At 39.0% G+C, this 18,184-nt stretch overlaps 1 protein-coding gene across 11 annotated transcripts in view; it reads right to left on the bottom strand.

The window, feature by feature from the left end:
• Positions 1–18,184, bottom strand: part of APBB2 (amyloid beta precursor protein binding family B member 2) — a 166,510-nt gene that overhangs the window by 54,962 nt on the left and 93,364 nt on the right. For 6 of the 11 annotated variants that reach the window (XM_041479423.1, XM_041479070.1, XM_041479568.1 and 3 more), the window contains 4 exons: positions 8,683–8,891; positions 3,648–3,710; positions 3,121–3,206; positions 2,945–3,005 (listed from right to left, as the gene is read on the bottom strand). In XM_041479423.1, coding sequence (XP_041335357.1) covers positions 2,945–3,005; positions 3,121–3,206; positions 3,648–3,710; positions 8,683–8,891 — 419 coding nt within the window. The remainder of the gene's footprint in view (positions 1–2,944; positions 3,006–3,120; positions 3,207–3,647; positions 3,711–8,682; positions 8,892–18,184) is intronic. The other 5 variants (XM_041479496.1, XM_041479652.1, XM_041479736.1 and 2 more) reach the window with 3 other exon arrangements.

The raw sequence follows: 18,184 nt of genomic DNA on the forward strand, positions 1-18,184 counted from the left end.
ATGCCATTCCTAGGGACAGTAACAGGTTTCCCAGGAGGTTCTGTTTCTATGTACGGACATCAGAAAAAATTTAGCACCTTCCTATGTTTTTACATAGGGACATCATATATACATTTATATATATATATATTTATACATATATACATTTATAACAATGGAAAAAAGACAGCCCAGAAGAATTTACAGTCTGGGATTGTTAAAAGCATCTTTTGCCTTCCTTGAAACTCAATTAGGAAGGCACACATTGCTCTATAAATTAACCAGGAAGGTTATGATCTGTCTCCTGGGAAGCACCAATTCAAAACTCATTTCTAGCTGTGCATGTTTCACATGCAGAATTAGGATCCCCATCAAGCACAATAAGCCATCTCTTCAAGAAATTTCTACCAAAATAAATTGATGATACCAAGAAGCTGGATGTAATAATTCTCCTCTTTCCACTTCACCTTTACGACCTTCTGCAGACAACCTGACTGAGATGCCATGGACATGAAACTGTGAACTGCACCTTAAGCATGTGATACATATAGAAACATTTGTTCTTTACTGACAATTATGAACACTTCAATGTGTTGCTGCATAAATCACTTTTTTTACAACAATTACATGAATTATATGACAAGCTTTTCCCAAAGCAGGCATTTTTGCAGTGCTTCAATCTTTGCAGAAGCTGACTCTCTGCGGGAAGACAACTACTAAAGCTTCCCACAAGGTGGCACAGTTCCCTTTGCTGAAATACAGCATTAAATGTGCCACAGAGACACTGGTTTTTTCCACAAATGTACTGGCCAATGTCATGATTAGGTTTAAATAGGTTTAAGATCTCCAACATACCTCTAACAAAGTTCATTTTAACAAATTCTTCCAATAGACAGTTTAATGGGCTAAAAAAAACTTTCTTCTCTTATGATGAAATGAAGAAAAAGGATTTATCTGTGCTTGCTGCCCCACAAAAGCTTCAATAAAAGATAGGTAAGGCAGATAATACAGCAGGGGAGAGCCTAAAAGACTAAAAATATCTGATTTTTTTCAAGTCATCAGTTTCAAATCCTATCAGACTTCTTTCAGTCTCTCCATATTTGGGGTAAAATGGACTAGCAAGGAATCTACCTACCCCATCCCCTTCCCATCCATGTGAGAAATAAAGATCCCAGAGCATTTTCCACAGGTGGAGATTGTCCCTGCTGTTTCTGGACCACCTGCAATTCCTGTGACATATGGCCATACTTGCCCTGTCCTTGGGACAGCTCTGCCCTCAGCCACTCCTGCTGCAAATCAGTGTCAGCACTGCTGAGCTTCACATGAGGACCACACAGTATCTGCTGTGGTCACTGCTGCCCCTGCACAGCATCAGCATTGGGCAGAAATCAGGCAAGGTGCTTTGACTCAAGAGATTTTTAAGAAGGCAAAAACACGTCTAGTTTCTCCTCTCTTTCTTGTCTTGCTCCTCTCAATCACTTCTGTGACTGTTTCAGTGCCCATTTTTCATTACCCTTATAAGCATTATCAGCATAGTTTTGCCTGAACTGGTAAAACAAAACCAGTTGTGACAGACAAAAGAGGACAAGCTTTTGACACTGTCCCATTTCACAGACACCAGAGATGTACCTGATCCATAAATACTGAAGTTTAAACAGCAAGTGAGAGAGGGAAGGGAGGTGATGGCACAAGTTATTTGTCCACAAAACTACTGCCATGGTCCTCCATGCAGGAACAGCTCAAAAAATTACCTGGTAAAGTCATAGACATATCAAAATACTCCCTCCCTTTAAAGCTTTCCATACCATAAGGCTCATCATGAAAGGAACAACTCTATTGTTCTCAGGACTGGAACCTAAAGCGCCTCACTCCTTCAACTCCATTTACTGTGCTTAGAATTTAGTGCTTGTCATTGTAAAGGGCATAGCTGAAACTCTTGCTTTTAAGCTATCAGGAAGCCAAACAAACACAACTATTTATATCTGAAGTAAATATCACAAGCCAAATGATCAAGATGACAAAGAAAATTAAGTGCCATGATCAGTCTGTTTTCTCTCTTAAAATGTATCATTAATGCTATTAAAATTACCAACTCTGTTACATACATATTTGTTCCTGCAAATAAGTAGCTTCAGATGCTGTCAGTTGCTGCAGCTGTATGGCACAGCCAAAATACTTATTTAAATTACTTGTACTTTCAATTATAGAGATTCATATACACCCTTAATAATGGATGCAAGCAAAAGGCAAAACTATCAACAAGACAAATCTGGAGATAGATATGCAAGCATACAAAACTTTCTGCTGCTTCTTTCTTCTCTAAACCTTTAGATTCTAACAGTAAAAGCTCTAATTATGGTGCTTTGTCACATAATGGTCTCATTTTTCTCTATGAAGTGCATTCTCAAAGTAGGCTGCAGTCTCTCTTCCAAAAAATGAAGTTTCTTGTTCTAAAAGGTAACTTCCTTGTTAGTAGCTGTAAGTTGAAGCAGACACAAAAAAAAGGAAGAATACTTTAAAAAGGGACAAACTTGAAAATAAAGAGCAAATTCTGTCACTGAATGCCCCTGGAAACTATCTATAGATAATATCTATATAATATCTAATATCTATCTATAGATAATATCTATAGATAATAAAAACCAGAGCCCTCTCTCAGACAGACAATCACTTAGTTGTGCAAGAGGACAGTTATTACAGTTGGACAGTGGAATCTTGAGCTCTAAAATCCAATTTCCCGGCTTACATGATTTCAAAATAAGTCACACTTTCCAGACCCAACTGAATTAAGCTTTAGATCTTCAAACTCCTTTGATGGAATTAGTCTTGCATGGTCAATCCACATTGTGCCAAGAGGAGGGGTACACTTAATGTCAAAACTTAGGAGACAGTCTGCACCTTGGAAGTTCATGCTTACAACTGCTAGATTTTTAATTGTTATACTACTGTGGATCTTCATACAGACCTTGGCTTCTGGATCACTGTTGATGCTACAAGAATCATCATCATCAGATTGTGGACCATTTCTGTGACATAAAAAAAACCAAAACAAAACAAAATCAGTCTTAAAATCATATGAAAATTACAGCACAACACAAAACAGAGCTGGTCATTCCACTGAGACTTCTGAAGTAATTGTACCTGAGCTTCAAAGAGGCATAGCGTAATGTTGCTCCTTCAAACTCCTTCAGACTTGGGTCTGGGTTCACAGTGGCTGCATGCAGGTCCTGGAGATAGAGGCAATGCTATTAGTATAGTTTTAATACTATTATAATAGTATTAAGTACACCATCATGTCATTTCTTATCTCAAAGGGAAATTAAATCCTCCCTGCAAAGAAGCGATAGTATTTCTGGCTGAAGTTGAAAAGAGGCATGCATATATAGATATATATATATATATTTCTCAAGCTGCATTTCATTCAGTGCAGGCATCTTATTTGTTACATCACAGCAGTTGCTCTGCTAGTTTAGACTGAATCCATTCCAAGTGGAAAGATCAGAAAAGGCAGCATGTTTGTGAGCTAGACATCCCTAGCAGTACCCCCATTCACTTTGGCCTAGGTTATGAATGACATTCATGGAAAAATAAAAGGGGAAAACAGCCACTGCCATGCAAAAAACAAGGGTAACAGTAGTAAAGGTTCTAAAATCTGACAATATACTTGCCTTCCAAATGTCACTATTAATCTTTCCCCCATTCAGTACAGCAAAATCACTCCATGGCTGTTTCTAGACACATAATTATTCACACAGGAAGAAGCACATTGATAAAAAAAAAAGAAAAATAAAAAGATAAAGAAAAAAAATAAAAAGAAAAAAAAGAAAAAAAACACAAGACACTCTTGGTTAGCATTGATATTTACAGGATGGGTTAGGGAACAGATCACCTCAAACTTTAACTACTTACTCCATTATAGCATGGCATTTGGAGGGAAGGGGAGAGAAGACATGCCTCTAACAGTTACTTACCAAAACAAATGATTGAAACAAGGAAAGTTAATATAAATTAGGAACAGACAATGAAATTACTCTTTAACTATGATCTTAAAAGCAAGCAAAATGAATCTGAATATGAATGTTGGCCACAGCTGCTACAGCCTTTAATCAACAGCAATTAAGGGGAAACATTAGAATTTCCATTTGACTGGTACTTTTGTTAAAAGACCTTAATGGTAGTGGAACTAGAAATACTGAAACACAAAAAAATATATACAAGGGTAAGATACATACAAGGTAAAGATCAAATATTTCTAGAGAGAAAACACAAGAAAAGGGCAAGAAGGGAAGAAGGTTTAGTAAGGAATGCAGAGATTTCTTGCTGAAAAAGTAGTTTTGAAAAGTCTATCAGCTTGTTTTAAAAAACAACCCCAAACCAAACAAAGCACCCACCCTCTCATTTTCCATTCAAGTTTCTCAAAATTTTCAGAGGTGCTCAGTGGTACAATCAAGCAAGTAGCTGTGTGTCTAGCACTAAACAACCCGAGGTTCAGGCTTTTCTGTAAAGCTTGAGAGGAACAGCTGATGCTGTAATGTCTCTCTCTGTTTCATCTGGAGAGAATTCCCACAGTCCTCAACAAAAGCCAGGAGATTTGGTTGCTGGGAGACCCAGAGCCACCTTTATAGCTTTACCAAACCAAGAAATCCTGAAATGAACTCCCCTTCTAAGATGAGCTCTGCTGGGCTGTCCAGCTCAGCCCCAAGGTGAAGTGGTACCCACTAATATGGCCCAAAGTATTCATCTGCAGGGTGGACTTCTCACCTCAGAAGCATTCTCACTATATCCTCGCTGGAGGAAATATTTTGTTGGAAACAGCTCCCAGGAGTAACCCTTTCCTAATGTGCCTTTGAATTAATTGAATTAATTGAGTTGTTACCTTTTCCTCCCAAGCCCCTTCTCTTTAATTACTAGCTGCTAGTGGTTATGTTACCTACAGAAGATCCTCCAGAGCTGTTCAAGACCTGGGATGAATTAGGCTATAAGAAGACACAATTGCCATCACCAAATTCTCCTATGATCTCAAAGAAGCTCTTATTGAAACTTAAGCACTACAGCTTTTTCTCTGCACAAGAAATGGGAGACAGCAAAATTTCTAAAATTTGGAAAAGAATGTTACAAAAGACAAGGATTCAAAATGGAAGTAATTTGACAACACACAAGAGAAAAGAGGGATCTAAAACGAAGTCAAATTTAAACAGCTGTGCAAAACCAAAATACATTTTCATGCTTTTGAGAGGAAGGAAGGGAAGGAATGTTACAGGTTATTCATATTTAGCATTTACTAGCATTTTTGTTAAATCAGCAGGATTTTTGCATAATGCTTAACCCATAATTGCTTTGGATTGAAATTTTCTGATTATCTTGTGAAAGAAAAATTGCCTTGCCTTCATGTAAAAGTAAGACATTTTCGCATTATTCTCCTTTTAAAACATTTTTCCATTTCTATGCATGACAGCATCATTCTTCCCTGCTGTTTTTAAAAAATTCTCTGTTCAACAGTAATAACTGTTTTTCTTTATGCTAAATATCCAGAGTAAGCTACAACATAAAAATGGCTGAATTGATCTGTTCTTTGTTGACTGCCCTCAGCTGTGAGCCACATTCTACCAAACAAAGCAAAGCTTCTGTATATTACATTATTTAAGAGACAGGCACACAAAATAAAATGAAGGGAAAAAAAGGAGGAAACAAGACAAAGGGTAAAAAGGTGTTACTCGGGGGGGGTGGGAAAAACAGTGTTCCTAAATGTTTCTTTGACAAACTCATAACCTGAAAGAGCCAAAAAAAAACTCATTCCAAGACTGGCACATGATGCTTTACAGACAAATGTGACTTAAATAAAAGTATTTTTATGGACTCACAGAAGCCAATTGGTTCAGATATCAAATACTACCCATGCCAGTCTTCAATCCTAGATTATACTCTTTTATCTGCCTAAAACCTATCTCCCAGCCTTTTCAGAATGAAGCAATACAAATCCAGCATGGGGGAATGAGCTAAACCAGCCCTCTCAAAACACATTCTCTTGAAGCACAGGCTTCCAGCAGCAATGAGGGAACCAGCAGCCCACAGCTCACACATGGGTCCAGCTTGGAGGGGGAAGCTCTCCACCACAAGTGATGCTGTCAGTGGTAGTGCTGGGATAAAGCATTTGGGAGCCCCTAGTCTAGACTGATTTCCCAATCTTCTGTGAAGTGTCAGGTTGACCTTGTCGCAGACACCTGTAATACTCTTTCCCAGTGAGGGAAAGGAGGAGCACTTGGATATGCAGCAGTGCAGTGAACAGGAATTGAAACAAAGATTTCCTGCCAGTGATGTGGAGATGATACACTGCTGGCATGCACCAACTGCAGAGAGACTAAAAAACCAAAAATTCATAATAGCTGACACTGTCAAATTATTTCATTACTCCTATCTCTTAAACACACACTATGACCTATTTCTCTCTTACTGCTCTGCACTGGGGTTCTGTTCAGGACCAGCTGAATCACAAAGGATTCTTCCTCCAGTTCCTTTTAATAAAGTTTGGCATCTGTGGTTTCAAGAAATGCAAGACTTCTAACAGTTCCCACTGTAACTCCAGCTATGCCTGAAGCCTCTGTAGCTGTTTCAGTACTTGGAAGTGGACAAAATTCTGAGCCCAATTCATGCTCTTGTTTTGAGCTCCAGTACTTTAAGTCTGCTGGTACTGTATTGGAATGCTATCTTAATGATCACTGAGTCAAAAAGCCAGTACTGCTTCAATAACCCTAAGATGCTGATCAATGAATGCAGAAATTGACAAAAAGCAACTGCCTATATCTACAATTGAAATAATTACATGATATGATACTAATACGAATTTTGGGGATGTGCTTATTTCTGTATCACCTTTTACAGCACAGTACATGATCTTGGTGCTGCCATAGAACTGTCTATGCATAAGTCTCTGCCGGAACAAATTCCTTGCTGAATTAGAAATGCCATATCAAAACTTAGGTGAACCTACTATGTACTCACACACGTGTATATCCTACTTAATACACCTATACTGTATCAAAATCTTTGTTATTATAATTCATACATTTTGTACTCTTGTGATGTTCTTGAGAATTAATGAGTATTATTCATAATCACAAACTATATTTCATTTAAAGGAAACAACTATGAAAGGTTAAAAATACACGTAATACATTACAAACAGGTCAGAAATTTTAATTGTAAAGACACTTTAAATAGAAAAATATTTAAAATGGAAATACGGTTTCTTTCCTCTGCAGTTTACCAACCATACTGATTTCTGGGTTTTGTGAAAACCATCTATAATTTACTAATTAAGGTCCCATTCTCTACATTCTAGAGTCAGAAAAATAATAATAATAAAGTTATATTCTTCACATGTACATTACAGGAATTTATACTAGAAGCTTGTGCAGCCCTTTACATTCAGCATTTCTGAGGTTTTTTTCTTGTTTTCTACCAGAATTGTAACAGTTACAGTTCTTTCTCCATGAATCCTCTCAGAAATTATTTCCAGCATGCTTGGTGCACAGTATGAGAGCTTGACAGATGTAAACCATAACTGAAATGTTGTGGTCAAGTTTGCAGACCTTATGAGTAGCATTTATGAACACGTGGGAGCAACCTTTCTAAAATAACAAACAAGATCATAGGTATTTAAGCCTATACAGAATAAAAGTTTTAGTGTCAAGACCGTAATACGTACTTGAATGTCCTTAACTCCTCTTAACTTTCATGTAAGTTAGTTTGATGCATATATGAACAAAATAAAAAAATGTTCTCTCTAAATGAATTAAAAACCAAAAAACCAAACCCCTAGGGATTGCCTGATCCAAAACTCAGAGCCAGTACAAAGACTACCCTTGACAGAGCTGTGGATATTTTTCTGAAAATTCCGTATACAAATAATTTAAAACCAACCTTATCATATATTAGTATTTAATACTAATTCCATGTATTAATGGAAGTCTTCTCAGAAGAAGCCTTCCTAGCACACTAAAACAAAGTGATTGCATTTTTTGAAGCATACACTTCTTTATGAGAATTGATTTTATTTTTCTACTTACATGACAAACAAACCTGTGGATTGTGCCTGAAAGCACTATTTTAAAAGGCAGTACCACGTACTGCTCTTTCAGCACATGTGGAGGACAGAGAGTATCTCTCTGCTTCTAGCTAAAGCCAGATTGCAACACTGATAGATATTTGGTACTGGCAGGTTGTACAGAGACTCAACACTTGAGAACACATCATGTTTATTCAACAGAAACTACCCTGTAAAGGAACTAGTGTCTCAAATGAAGACTCATATCTTTTGTGATACTCCTACCAAATGAGCCAAAAAGAAGATGCAAACAAAGAGTCCAGCCAAGTCTTCTATCATGTGCAAAAGTTGTATGTATCCTGTATCCATATAATGCAGCAATGCTTCAGAACTGCTGAAGTTTCACACTCATCAGGCACTGCCTGTGTAATTTATCAGAGACATGTCTGATTGCATCCTAAAAACCCAAAGGGTGCTTCATCAGGCACCACCATTATAAAATGAATATAGAGAATAGATACTTACGAGGTATTATCAACAAGTAGCTACACTTTGGGACATTATCAGGCCAGCTTAGCTATCAGGTAAACCTGAAAGTTCAAAAGGTTATTTCAATTTTCCTTACAGTATGTAGCCCACAAGAAGACACAGCAAGTTACCTCAGTTTCTGGAGTAGGAGATGGAGTAATGGAACCAAGTGATCCTTTTCGTGAGCCCTGAAGATCTGTTGGGATGGACACAGGACGCTGCCATTGAGTTGTTCCTGTTGGTATGTGCCAGTAGTAGATCCCAGCAATGTCATTTATTTTTTTCCAACCAGGTGGTAAGTCTGGGTCTGTCTGAAATGAATGATCACTCCATATATCTGCTGAGAACAGGAAAAAAAAATCACACAAAGACACAAACAGTTCTTCCATGGGTCTGCACACCTGGTATTGCTGTTTTACAGATACTGTGCAAATAAACACCAGAAAAACAGATCAAATTATGGAGGCTCAATGTAACACAATAGAAAAATAACCTCTTATTAGACTGCTGTTCTAAATCCCTTTTTGGAATTAAGAGTTCCTTTTTAGTCTATCCTTCAAGCCTTCTACTAGGTGTTTTATTATGGTTGCTTTTTTCCGGGCTCTCTCATTTCTGCTACCCAAATTTTTACACATACACACAGACACACAAATAACTTTGATGTCATGATAACTTGAAATAACTCTTACACTCCAAGGTACAAACCAGACAATTTCTCCCCCATAGCGCAAACAAAAAGTTATTAAATTACTAATTTATCATTTGAGGACTAATCTAAGCAAGTTCTGCAGAAGAAATGCTAGACAATACCATTACACTCAAATGTAATAAAAAACCTCACCTATGGCCCAAATCCGAAATCAGCAACATTTCCATAATCAGTTCCAGAAGTTCACAAGTATTCTAAACGTTTGCTTTTAAATGTCTCCTGTTGTGGTCCCTATAGCATTCAAGCACATAGTTCCTGACTCCAAGGAGTTATATGTTTTAAAGCCTATTCATCTTCAACCTTGCCCACTTCTGTTTCCCAACTGAATAAATCAACTGCAGTCTTTTCAACTACATAAATGGCAAATAAACGCAAAATACTTTCCACGATTTGGGTCACATCATGCAAGAAGTAATGTGATCAAATATCTAGACATCACAATGAAGTATGTGTGCAACATTTGCAAGTCCTGTTTAAGTTTAAAGTTTAGGCACAGCTTCTGTCCTTGCTATGCATACATATGGATGTATGCACAGCTACTCAAACATACAGTCAGCAAAGTGTTAAGCTATGGTTGCATTAAACTGTTAATTTCAAACTAATCAACCAAAGATGCAGAGGAACCAACATACTGTTACTTACTATTGCAATGACATGCAGTACCAGAAAGACCTAAACAGCAATTACTTTGAAGTAAAAGCAGAAAAACTCACAGCAGAAATAAAATTTTTAACCCAGCAACTTAAACAAAGAACATTTCTGCAACAATTAGTTACAAGACAAGAAATTATCTCATATCTGAACAAACAGTTGGAAGGAAATAATGTAAAATATCTGGGATAAGAAAATACCACCTAGCTGAGTAATACTAACATATTTCGAAAATTTATCCATTAGCAAAAATAAATACACCAAAATTTGTTTGAAAATATGAACGTATGAAAATATGTTTTCATACGTTGAGAAATAAAACAGGAATTAGATTAATTTTCAATTAACATAACTCAGGACTTCCAAAGAGCAGCATTTCCCACACCAAATGACTGATTTCTGTCTGTGTGCAGGTGCTCCTCAGGCAAAGGGACTGGCCTCACACCATCTGATAAACATGTCTGATCAGGACAGCACCAGAGGGCATTGCTCATCCTGAAACACCAAGCCTCATGTTTGCTACGCAAACCTGCTTGAAAACAAACAAACCAAACCTATGTGTGTCCCAGGTCATGCTGCAGACTGGTAGACTTGGGATAACCTTTTCACAGGCTGTTTCCTACTAGCATGAGCTGGAAAGCCTCCTTAGTGCACTGACTGTTCGAACAGATGAGAGCACCCGGTGTGCAGGTCAAAGGTAATGCAGCACCACTAGAGCTACCAGCACAAAGAAAGACAACAAAGTACACATCAACATACAAAATCTAACAAGACAGACAAATGTGCTTGAGGCATCATAGACCTGTTACAAGATATCAGGACATCAGTGGCTTTACTCTGTTTGAATGTGGAATTACAGGTAATAAAATAATTTCTGTCTGAATTTGGAAGACCCCATTAAATGGCATGACATTTCAAAATGTGTAATTTTTGTTGCACAGCAGCTAGGTGTTATCTCCACTTCCAAGAGAACTTGGTGGTGATGATAAGCAAGGTGTGGGGACAGAGAGTTAGTGCCTCTCTATTCAGGTTCTTGTGCATGAGGGAACTTGGTTTACTGAAGGTCAAGCAAACTTCCTTCCTGAAGAAAATACTTTTAAATAAGGCAACATGTGTAACACAATAAATTTTGTATTGAACTGGGAGTTTTACGTGGAAAAACAGGCCTGTATTTTGCACAGGCATCTCTTCTTCAGGTGAAAACAAATCCCACTAATCAGCATACCCAGGACACTAATTTATGGACAAAAAGAGTACTCTTGAGTAAGAGGAAATGCAGCCCTCAAAGGGCTTGAGTTTGGCAGCATACATGACTTCAAAAGAGAGACTGTAAAAATGTTGTACAGAGTTATCAGAGTGATGCAAGTTCTGTTCCTGAGAGGTGCAGTACAGTAATAGCTCCTATGCCACAGGGAAATTTTAACTATTATTATTATTTCACGTGCTAAAACCACATTTTTTTGAAAATTGGGAGACAGCAGCAAGATAGAGTCATACGATGACAGAAAATATATTCAGGGAAATCTGAGAGGTATCATTGCATCATTCAAAGAACACATGCTTTGCTCTTCCAGAGATTTGTTTCAACAGAAGGATCTCATTTTGTCTCCTTGGAAGCACTGCAGCAGACGTGAGTGCACAGCCTCTGGCTAATGCAAATGCAGCTCTGCTGGAGTTAGTGTAATCACTAGATTTTCAGTCAGTCTTTCTAGCTTAAAGAGGGCTTATTTCACTATGTGGGAGCAGAATGCCCAAGTGAGACTGCTTGTCTGCAAGGCTCAACAATACTGGCAAACACCTGATCTACACTATCTAAATAGGTTAAGTAATAAAATACCCACACTGTACAGAGATAACGATGAGATATCTCTTTTTAGTTTTGTATTTCTAGCTTAGCTACCTCAATTCTTATGATGATTTTGAAACAATTTTTCTTCTGTTAAGATCCTCTGAAGAAAAGGGACACCATCCCAACACCGGATTTGATTGAGACTGATTGCCAGGTTTTACTTCCACAGTAAAAAAATTAACTAACTGAAAAGGAGTGTTCATTGTCCAGGCTGGAAGCATGTTGGTACAAATAGGAACACTTTCAGTGTTTTCCAAATGTAAAAAAAAAAATAATCTGGCCAATAATAAATCTGTAAAGTCACTTCTGAATCTCTGGCCCTCCCATTGCTCACTTTCCAGCAGTGGATGCACAATATAAATGAAGAATTCAAACTGAAAAGCACCTTGTTTGTAATAAGAGATCTGCATCAAAGCTTTCTATGTCAAAAATTGCAGAGCATGGGCCAGCAACAGTATCCAACATGTTGTCCTAGTGTTTGGCCACCAGTGGGAAATCACTAACTTCATATCTGATGTGTCTCCATAGCTGGGCTGAAGCATGATGAAGAGCTGGCCCACCATACCACATGTGTATTACAGATGCTGTCCCTCTGGGCAACCAAGGGGAAGCACAAAAAGGAAGTGGGAAGATAGGAGGATAAAAAGTTTTTAATAAAAGGAAAGAGATGGGAGAAAGTATTGGATTTTTTTTCCTGAAGTACCAAAATCTTGAAACGAAAATGTTTTACTTCAGTCTTCTGCATCTAAATAAAAGCAAAACTAAAGGAAAAGAAGGCCACAAGAAACTTAGTCTTTTTGAAGGGATGCCAATGACTTCAGCAGATCCAGGATTTCATCCTAAGGGAAGCATATATCCCCCACCCCATACATACACTGATGAACAAGTCAGGCACTGAAGGGAGAAGAAAACTTTCTATTAATGACTGAGGGCAAGCAAAATTCAAGGAGCACTCTTTATTCAATAGTACAATAGAAAGAACATAGGTCATGTACATTTTTACCCCATCTATTTCCTGCAGTGGGTTCAATGTGCAAGTTTAAATTGTTTGGTTTTAATGAAGTCTCCAGAGATAACTTGTCACTTTTTATGCACTACAGCAACAACTTCAACAGCTTCACCTACTCACATGATTCACACCAATGATGGCCAGCGAGCAGCCTCACCTAAGCATCACTGCAAGAAGCATGAATGCTATCTCAGCAACAAATGCAGCAAAAATACAAGTCAACAGGTCAAATAATCATAAATCAGACACATCTGCCTAATTTGGGGAACGTTAGTCAATGAGGAGTGATAACCAGCCAGAAGCTGGTCATTTGTCACCATCTTTGCTCACAGCATGGAACTGGTTGTCATGGCAACCCTGTCATCCTCCTTGCCGAATTGCTCAACAAGCCACCAGTCACATGCACTTGGGGAGAGGAAGATTCTTTAACACTTTCCAGGAAAACATGCTGAAACGTGGGATTTACAGGCATACATGTAACCAAACTCTATCTGTGCCAAAATGATTTGCTGTTTTGATCAACTGTAAAATCAGCCATAATCAGAAAAGACTGACTTCGTAAAAATCCTAAGGAAGTTTGGGATGAATTGTCTGTACTATTTTTCTTCTTCATGAGATGTGATCTTTGTCTGGCTGTATAAATGAGTTACTACAAGCAGAAGAAGCATTCAAGCAGAGATGACTAATCTAAAGGAAAGGAGAGGAAAGCAGATTTGTCAACATTCAGGAAAAAAATCCAGAGACCACAACTAAACCCACTTGTTTTGCTGTCTTGACTTATTTTCCCTTTCAATGACCAGAGCCCAAGCTGCTGATATAAGGACCACAATACTAGCACAATTACCAAAGAAAACAAGGGCAAGTGACTTCAGCAGAGGAGCTCTGAAGAACTGCTGATGACAGCTGTGGATGAGGGCAATGGATGATAATAGCTGTCCTGCTCAAATGGGAAAATTTTGGGGCTCTCCAAGTTATCTGCTCAGGGGCAGTACAGTCTGAAGGGCAGAGGTGAAGCTGTGAGAAGCCAGCACCACAGCTGGTGTTTACAGTTGATATAAACAGCAGCAGCAGCAGCAGGAAAAAGTACTGCAGTAAAACTGTGATAAAAGGTCTGTTCCTTCTTGGAAAATGGGCAAAAAACAGGTAAACACAAGAGGACTAGCCTGTTCACCAACCAAAAACATCTATCAACAAAACAAGCAGAGTCTGGTAAAGTAAGGAAGAAAGACTTGGAGGTGACCTGAATTGCTGTGTCAAGAGAGCTGATGTGGCAACAGATGGACCAGGAAGAAGTTAGCCTCTGTCCCACTGGAGGAGGGTGGCTGTTTAGCCAGGTGAAGCAGTGATGAAAACATCAAATTATAGACATGTAGGAAGGATCATGTCAGAAAGTGTGAAAGCTGATGAATTGCTACCTGAAAAGTGCTGTACTGGAGATAAATCCTACGGCTCTTCCACAAACGTTACTGTGTGACAAGACATCAATCTCTGATGGACATTAGGAGAGCAACTAAGATCTACTGGGTCTGGATGGAATTGGTCTAATTTTTCTCTTAGCTGATTAGGGTGCTGATGGACATTAGGAGAGCTAGGCAACTAAGATCTACTGGGTCTGGATGGAATTGGTCTAATTTTTCTCTTAGCAGCCTGTAAGGTACTGCACATTTTATTTGTAACCAAAACAAGTGCTGGAAACACACCAGTGGTTTAGATATTGCTAAGCAGTGCTTGCACAGGCCCGAGATCATCTCTGTTCTCAGCCTCAAGCAGACAGGCTAGGCATTGGCCTGCTAGTGCTAGTGTTTGCATCAGTTTTTATAGATGATTATTTCTTTCTTCACTTACTAAGCTTTCTTTAACATGAGTCATGACTTCATCTCATTTTTGCTCTTCCAGTTCTCTTCCCCATCTTACTGGTGGGAGGAAACAAGCCATGACAGAATTCAAAGCATATTGGCCAACCTAAGATCCAGGAAAAAATAAGCAGGTACCATGTGGGGTGGAAAGAAGAGAGTCCCAAACAGGTGAGGGCAGCATATAAATGAATCCCCTTTCCACCAACTTAAATGAGACACTGCCTAAACAAAGTGCACCAATACCTTAGAAGATTGCTACCAACTAATTTTCAAAGCAGTCAGAATAATTTGCTACTGTTCTAGCGAGTGATCTACTGCTTATAAATACCTTTTGCATACCACAGAATTACAGAATGGTTGGGGTTGTCCAATCCCCCCACTAAAGCAGGAACACCTAGAGCAGGTTACACAGGATTGCATCCAGGTGGGTTTAGAATATCTGCTTCCAGAGAAGCAGACTCCACAACCTGTCTGGGCAGCCTGTTCCAGTGCTCTCACCCTCACAGTAAAGAACGAGTATAACTGAGTTCCTAGTTTATTTGAAATACTAGTTCTCTATTCCTTCCGCTAGATGGCAAAAGCTTTTAAAGAGTAGTCCAAAACACAGCAGACTGTATACCTCTAAATTGGTCTAAATCCATTGTGATCATGCATTATGTGAATGTGACCCAAAGGGCCTCCTCACCTCAAAGGACTCTCAGCGGCAAATAGTTCATCAAGAGCTATTCAAGAGTACTTCTATTATCATTATTAGAAAATTACTAAAAATGGCATTGCAAGTCAGCTTTCAGGGCTAAACCAGCCCAGCAGCAATCTGCATCTGCTTTTCTGGTTTGGTTTTTTTTTTTTTTTCTTTTTTTCTGCATAGTATCTCTTGTTCCTGTGCCTTTCCCCACAGAGAGAAGAACTGCAGCATATGATCTCATGTTCTGGGTTCATAACATATTTAACTACTTCATCTTATTTTAGAAGCAGGGTTTTGTTTGGTCTAAAGAGTAAGAATGAAATGACCACCCCACCCAAGGGACTGCAGAGCGAAGCCTGTGCACACGCTGTCGCACTGACCGGCAGGCACACTGCACAGCACACCGAGGGAGAGCAATGTGCACCTGCATGGAGTCCAGCCTTCCTTCCCTTCAAATTTACCTTCACAACAGCAGCAGCCAAGCATGTGGTAGAAAAACCAGGACAATCACATTGGTAGCAGCTCTGGGCTTATGTATTTCTCTCTGAAAATAGAGTCTGATTCTCCTGTCTCCTCCAAGTGAACTGGTATGCTAGCGTCAAACCACTTGCAGAACAAACCAGTAATTTTGGGCAATGAACAAATATAGTCAGGAATTTTCACACAAAACAGAAAGGTTCAGTCTATAACACTGACACAAAAGGTATTCAAGGTAAACACAGATGTCCCTCTGACTTCAAGACACAGGGTGCCTGCAGAGCAGGAGGGGATGGTGTGCCCATGTCTGGCATATGGCACAAGGGTCACCTCAACAGCTTCACTCTCCACAAAGGAACTCCTGCACCACAGTGCTTTACTTACAATTAACACTCTTGTTTTGCAAGCTTCAAATAGATTTCAGTATCTCCCAGGCTGTAACTCTCTATTTTACTGGGACTGGCTGTAGACACAAGTGGTTCTATCTCCTTTACACTTTCTGCTAGTAGCTGGTGCACCTTGATACAAGCCATGGAAGACAGAGGAACAGACCTTAATCCCTCCAATACACCTGCCATTAATCCCTTACTAAAGAATGGTACAAGGCTGGACTCCACACATTCAATCGCATTTGTCTGAACTGAGGAACAGCTTTCTATCCTCTCTATTCTATTTCTATTGTATCCTCAATAGTTTAAATTGAGGATTGGCAATGTGAGTGAGCGCCACTTTAATCTGAATGGCACAAGGAGTAAAACAGAGTACGGAAGAAAGAATCTGACTAGCAGTCACCATTTCTTTTCTCCATTTTAGAAAAAAAACTGCATAAAAATATTTGCATTATAAGTCAGATACTGGGCAAAGGTAATTTTCCTCATCTAAAATATGATGCCTACAGACATCAGGAGTCAGTGGAGGGAAAGAATTTCACTTCTCTGGAGAATATCCTGCATAAATATATTGATATACTCTGAAATTTTACGGAAGGGTTCATTAGTGTTTTTTTGTATATGAATAGCTAATTAAAAGCAAGTGAAGTTGCCTAATGGCACAGACATACAATTCAACTGGTGGCTTGACTAAATCTGCTTTTTTTTTTTTTGACAGATTCATTTAGAGCACTGTGCAAATACATTAGAAAAACTTCTTTCTGAATTTAATGATTCGGTGAAAACAGAACATAAAATTGAATTAAAATGGTGCTACTGTCTGAAATGAAATGTTTTACTTCACAAAAAAAGCAAAGTTTGCGAGAACAGTCATTTCCTCTCTCCTATCCAAGCTCTGCTCATCCTTCAGCTCACACACTGTAGCAGAGGCTCTAGGATGCCACGAAAATGACTGCTTTATCTTCACACCAACCTTGTGAGGCAGGAGAGTGCAAGCCCTGCTTTAAACAAAGTCAGGGGGGTGCAGGAGAGGTCTGAGATACATTAAATAACTCCAGGTCTGTGCAGGCTCCCTGCACCCAAGCCCCAGACAAAAAAACACACACAGTGCACAGAGATCAGCCACTGTGCTCCAGTGTGACTACACATCAGCATCCCCTTCCATCCTGCAGTATGGACTGCTCTTTCTAGTATGGCAAAACTTGGTTAATTTAGTGCTATGAGTAAAAGCTGGAATGTGACTTTTAACAATCTATATAATGGATTCATTTCCCACTTTAAAGCTGTAGTGAAATGTGCATTAGAGAGCAAACGGAAGGCCCCTCTTTTTTTCCAACATAGAAGCCAAAGACCTAATATTTCCCCATCTGCAAATTAATTTCATGTTGTACAGTATTGAAGGGATGGGAAAATTTATTATGGTGCAAATCCACTTAGAGATGCGTAAGCATGAAGTTTTGCACAAGCCTAGGAAGCAGCACATTGGCCCCATGATGCCAGTGAGAGACACTGAGGGGGAAGCTTGGGCACCTTGGGCAGCTCCAGCCCATGCTGAGGGCTTGTAAGATGGTGAACTCAAGCTTCACCTCCCAGCCTTCAAACTCTGAGACTTTTTATATAAAAAAAAGCCAACAACCAAACAACTTTAACCTTTTCAAAAGTAATTTTGCTTCAGCTGAACGAAGTCTTTTCCTGCACAATGCATAGAGCCATACATGAAGTGCAATGCACAGCATCTACAAGAGGAAGGCTCCATGAACAGGGGCTTCTGACAGCAGATGGAAGCTCCAGAGGAGCTGGCTGTGTTTCACCTGCCATGGGAGAGGGAAGCGTGCTGATAGCACACAGGGGGCTCTCAGCCCTGCAGTTTATCCAAGTATTTCACATCACTACATTGGTATATCAATTTTCTATTAAATCTTCAGTCATACCGTCCAAATACCTTCTGGTATTAAGAAATCTCAAAGGTGTTAATCATCTTTGAAAGCCTCCATCTAGCACTAAAAAT

This window comes from Pyrgilauda ruficollis, unplaced genomic scaffold (genome assembly GCF_017590135.1).
Source record: "Pyrgilauda ruficollis isolate IOZ18807 unplaced genomic scaffold, ASM1759013v1 scaffold1, whole genome shotgun sequence".
Lineage (NCBI taxonomy): Eukaryota > Metazoa > Chordata > Aves > Passeriformes > Passeridae > Pyrgilauda > Pyrgilauda ruficollis.